We start from the raw sequence: 4,087 nt of genomic DNA, 5'->3' as shown, positions 1-4,087 counted from the left end.
GTTTGGGGACTGTGGGTGGGATGGAGGAGAAAGGGCGCGGATGAGCCCGTCATGGCCGCGGAGGGCCGAGGTCTGGGGTCGCGGTGGAATCTCCGTTCCGCCGGGCGGATCCATGTAGGTGAAGCGTGGAGAGTCTCCAATGCTGACAGACCCGGGCGCCCAGCTCCAGAAGCAGACGCCGGCCCTTTGCTCCGGAGCGTGCGACCAAGGACTGTGCGGAGAGCCCTGCGCACGAACCACGTGTTGAGGGGGTCAGGAAGGGGCACTGAGTTGGGATGAAGTTCCCCGCTTCAAGGGAGAGTCCGAACTCGGGGTAACCACAAGCAAGGCACACATCCCACCGCCGCAGATGCTTATTCTGCTCAAAGAATCATTTACCCGACTGGGTAGGACTGTATTTGCCAGGCGACCCGCAAAGAATCTGCAAATCATCGTGCACCGCAGGGACTTCTCAGGTCCAGTCGCCGCTCCCCGCTGACTCCTGACACTGCTGCGGCCTGGTGTCTCCCACTCAGAACTCCGCCGCCGGCTCCCAGCGCCTCTCTTCGGTGCTGGGGTTCTCCAAGCGAGCTCCTTTGGCTAAGGAAGAGGACCTGTGGGGGGTGGGAGAATCACTTACAGCTTTTGTGTCAAGCTAGAAGCTGAGATATTGGTAGTGACAAGAGAAAGTTAATTCGTTTTAATTTTCCTTCCCCCTTCCATTCTTCCTTCCCCCTTTCTCCTCTCCCTTCTGCTTCCTCCTCTTCCTCCTCTTTCACTATGTTTTTAGGATTTTGGTTTTTTGCAATTCATTCTAAAGGAAATGACAAAAGCTTGGAGATCTTAAGTACAGCTTCCTCCTTTTATCCCTTCTGGATAAAATGAGTCTCAGAGATGTGAAATGGTCCATCCAGTCTATCACCGCCAGCCAGCTGGAGGTTGAGCTGGGATGAGAACCCAGGCCTCAGTTCTCCCAGGCCAGCCCTCCCTCCCCTCTAATCAAACACACGTTGACAGCTCTTCCTAGCTCCCTGTCCCTTCTACCTTTCCAGATTTTCTCAGGCCCTGAGGTTGGGGGGATGTTGCATCTGTCAGAGGGGACTCCTCCCTGGGGACGTTTTACAGCTAGGTGCCACAGTCTCCAGCCTTTAGAAGAGGGAGCCCTGAAGAGGGAGGTGCTGATGGAAAGAGAGGTTTCCTCATTTGTGTACCAGGGATAATCATAGTACCGACTTCACAGGTTGTATTGTGAGGATGTTGTATTTCATAAATTCTAAAGTGTTGCAGGATGTTTCCTACTGCTGCATAGGGGTGAGGATCCTCCATGAGTTCAGCAAAGCCCTCTGAGAGCTAAGGAGAGGCTCTCACTACCCATCTCCTGGCTTTGGGAGATGCTAGGACAGAGCCCTGTGAAAAATTCACCCTGCCCGTTCTTGCTAGGTCCAGCACAGAAAGGAGCCTGGGTACCTGGGCTGGAGGAAGTATCCTTCCACTCACTCTTTCCATTCCACCTCCAAAGTACCTCCTTTGTGAAACTTTCCCTGACCACCAACCCCACCGGAACCAGCATTCTCTTGCTTGGCTGCACCAGGAGGTGCTATCCTTGGAGCCCACCATGGTGCTACTGTGTGGTTACCTCCCTTCAGAGGAAGATGATGGCAGCAGAAAGGAAGCTTTAGGATATATCCTTGTAGGTTCATAGCTCCAGCTCTAAGGAGGCAAAGAGTTGGGTTAGGAAGGTGGGGAAAGATGGTCCCATGTGGAAATAGCATTTCTCAACTGAGCAAACCCTGCTGGATGAAAGGGAGGGGGTTCTTCAGATACCCAGAGGAAGGGCTCCCCATGGAGCTCCTTCTGAAGCTCCAAGGCTTAGGGTGGAGAGCTCAGAGCCAGGTGCCACAGGTGTGTTTTCTTAGAAAACTAGTCTCTGTCTATTCCAGCGGGGAGTCTAGTTTAAAGCCAACTTGCTCTTCCTCCCCATAAAGACACCTGACTGGGGAGTTCGACCAGCCCTGCACACCACTTCGATCTTTATGTCTCCCCAAGGAAGACCTAGGCTGGCCACCTCCAGTATCTTCTCTTACTCTTTTAAGCTTCCCTGTTTCTCTGATCTTGTCTTGTCCCACCCCGCAATTCTAAGGATGCTGCCTCCATTCTGAGCCCTGATAATGAGAGCGTATGTGTATGTGCCAACATTAATATGCCAGCTCAAGTTGCATACTCAAGAAAGAAAGGTGGGTATGTGGGTATGGTGAAGACTGGTGGGTTTGGGGATGTAACCGTCTCTCCCCTTACATGAAAGCAGCTTAGATGTCTGTAGACAGGTATCTTATTGAATGGGTACATGTGCTTTAGTGTTGATATGCTTGGATTTTCTGTATTTTTGAGTGTGTATACTGGCAATTCAACTTGTATAGTCTTGGCGCTGTGAAAGAGACAAGTATAGTGCTTCTATTCAGGGATATTGCTGTTCATCTCTGAGTATGGAGGTGTGTATACATCACAGCCTATACTCTGTATTTTCAGATCTATAAATTAACCTCTCTGTTCATGAAGGAATACTAATGTGGACATCGCTGTAGACATCTGTACATTGGTATGTGCAACTGCATATGTTGTATTTGGATGGAGTCTCTGTGTAGTTGTGTACATGTGGTCACAGAGGCTTGTACACGTGGACACCTGTTCATCAGGGTCTTGGGCATTACTGTTTAGAGGCAGGTCCTGCACAATGAAAATGCGCCCGCCGAGCCGGGCCTGTTGTATTTCCGGCACCCTCCGAGGAGCCATCAAACTGGACTCCCCACTCCCATTTTTGTCCCATTTTGTTCCATTTCGTGTACGGTTTCAGCCTGATGCGGCCCCGTGAAAGGCCGGACGCCGCACGGACAATAGCCCAGATAGCGAATCCCAACTGTGGCCTCGGGGGCTTGTAGGAGCTCCGGTGTCGCAACCTACCCGGGGCCCCTGCCGGAAGCGGAAGCCAGGACCGAGTGGCGAGGGAGCGGAGAGGCGAAGTCGCGGCTGTAGCTGCGTACCTGGCGGAGGACGCCCTGCGGGGGTTTGCGCGCCCAGCGCTCGCGCGTGCAGGGTAGGCTGGGTGCCAGACGATTATTCTCCCGCCCCGGCGTCTGTTTATCAACAAACTGCCGGAGCTCTGCAGCGACTCATTCCGACGCGCTGAATAAGCTGCGGGCGCTGGCGGTCTGTTCTCGACTCCCCTTCAGGTCCGTGGCGGCGGGATCGGAACCGCAGTGCTGGTCTCCAAGGGCGGGAAAGCGCGTCTGCAGATTCTGCGCACCCCCGCCGCCACAGAGCATTCCACCACTGCGCTGCGCTCCCCTTGCCCTGTGGTCATCTCAGACCCGTCAACTCCCTCGCGTTTCTGCCGTCAGGGCAGTGGAGTTTCGAGACTGCCCCAATCGCCTGGCAACCCCGGCACCCCCTCGGAGAGGACTCCAAGACATCTAGGCCAGGAGCGAGTTCACCGCCCCCCTGCATCTGCCAGTTCAGAATTTCCCTACCAGGGGCTGCCCTGGGGGGCGGGCCCCGGCTCCATGCCTCGGTGAGGTCACTGCGAGCGATAGCCAATCCTGGACGTCTAAGTGGGCGGGGCCCCCGTCGGGTCCCGGGAACCGAACCCGAGAGCCAAAAAAGGGGGCCCCCATAGATTTAGGGGGGAGGGGAAAGCCATGGGGGCACCCCTCCGAAACCCCTTTCCCAGGCGCGCGCTCTCCGCTGGAAAGGCGCAGAGAGACACTTTCCCCCGGATCTTAAGTGTGGAAGGGGCTAGCTTGGGGGCCCATTCGGCCCCAACACCCCAGGCTTGCAAAAGAGAGAGCTGGCAGAGGAAGCGGACGACGTGCTGGGCTATGGCCTAGGCCCTGCGGCCCGCGCCCCGGCCGCAATGTCCTCTTTGCCCTGCTCCCTCCCTGTTCGGGACGCCTCCAAAGCCGTCTTCCCGGACATCGCCCCCGTCCCATCGGTAGTGGCTGCCTACCCGCCAGGCCTGTCCCCCGCAACCGCAGCCGCCTCCGATTTGCCCTACTCTGGGCCGTATGGCCACCTCCTGCCCTATGCCTACACCGGGCCGGCGACCCCTGGAGAC

At 55.9% G+C, this 4,087-nt stretch overlaps 1 protein-coding gene across 1 annotated transcript in view; it reads left to right on the top strand.

The window, feature by feature from the left end:
* Window positions 1-3,013: 3,013 nt before the first annotated feature.
* Window positions 3,014-4,087, top strand: part of DLX4 (distal-less homeobox 4) — a 6,282-nt gene continuing 5,208 nt past the window's right edge. The window contains exon 1 of the mRNA XM_023533508.1: window positions 3,014-4,081. Coding sequence (XP_023389276.1) covers window positions 3,887-4,081 — 195 coding nt within the window. The 5' untranslated portion in view covers window positions 3,014-3,886. The remainder of the gene's footprint in view (window positions 4,082-4,087) is intronic.

Source organism: Pteropus vampyrus, unplaced genomic scaffold, assembly GCF_000151845.1.
Source record: "Pteropus vampyrus isolate Shadow unplaced genomic scaffold, Pvam_2.0 Scaffold104, whole genome shotgun sequence".
Taxonomy (NCBI): domain Eukaryota; kingdom Metazoa; phylum Chordata; class Mammalia; order Chiroptera; family Pteropodidae; genus Pteropus; species Pteropus vampyrus.
This window is presented reverse-complemented; position numbering and strand designations above follow the sequence as displayed.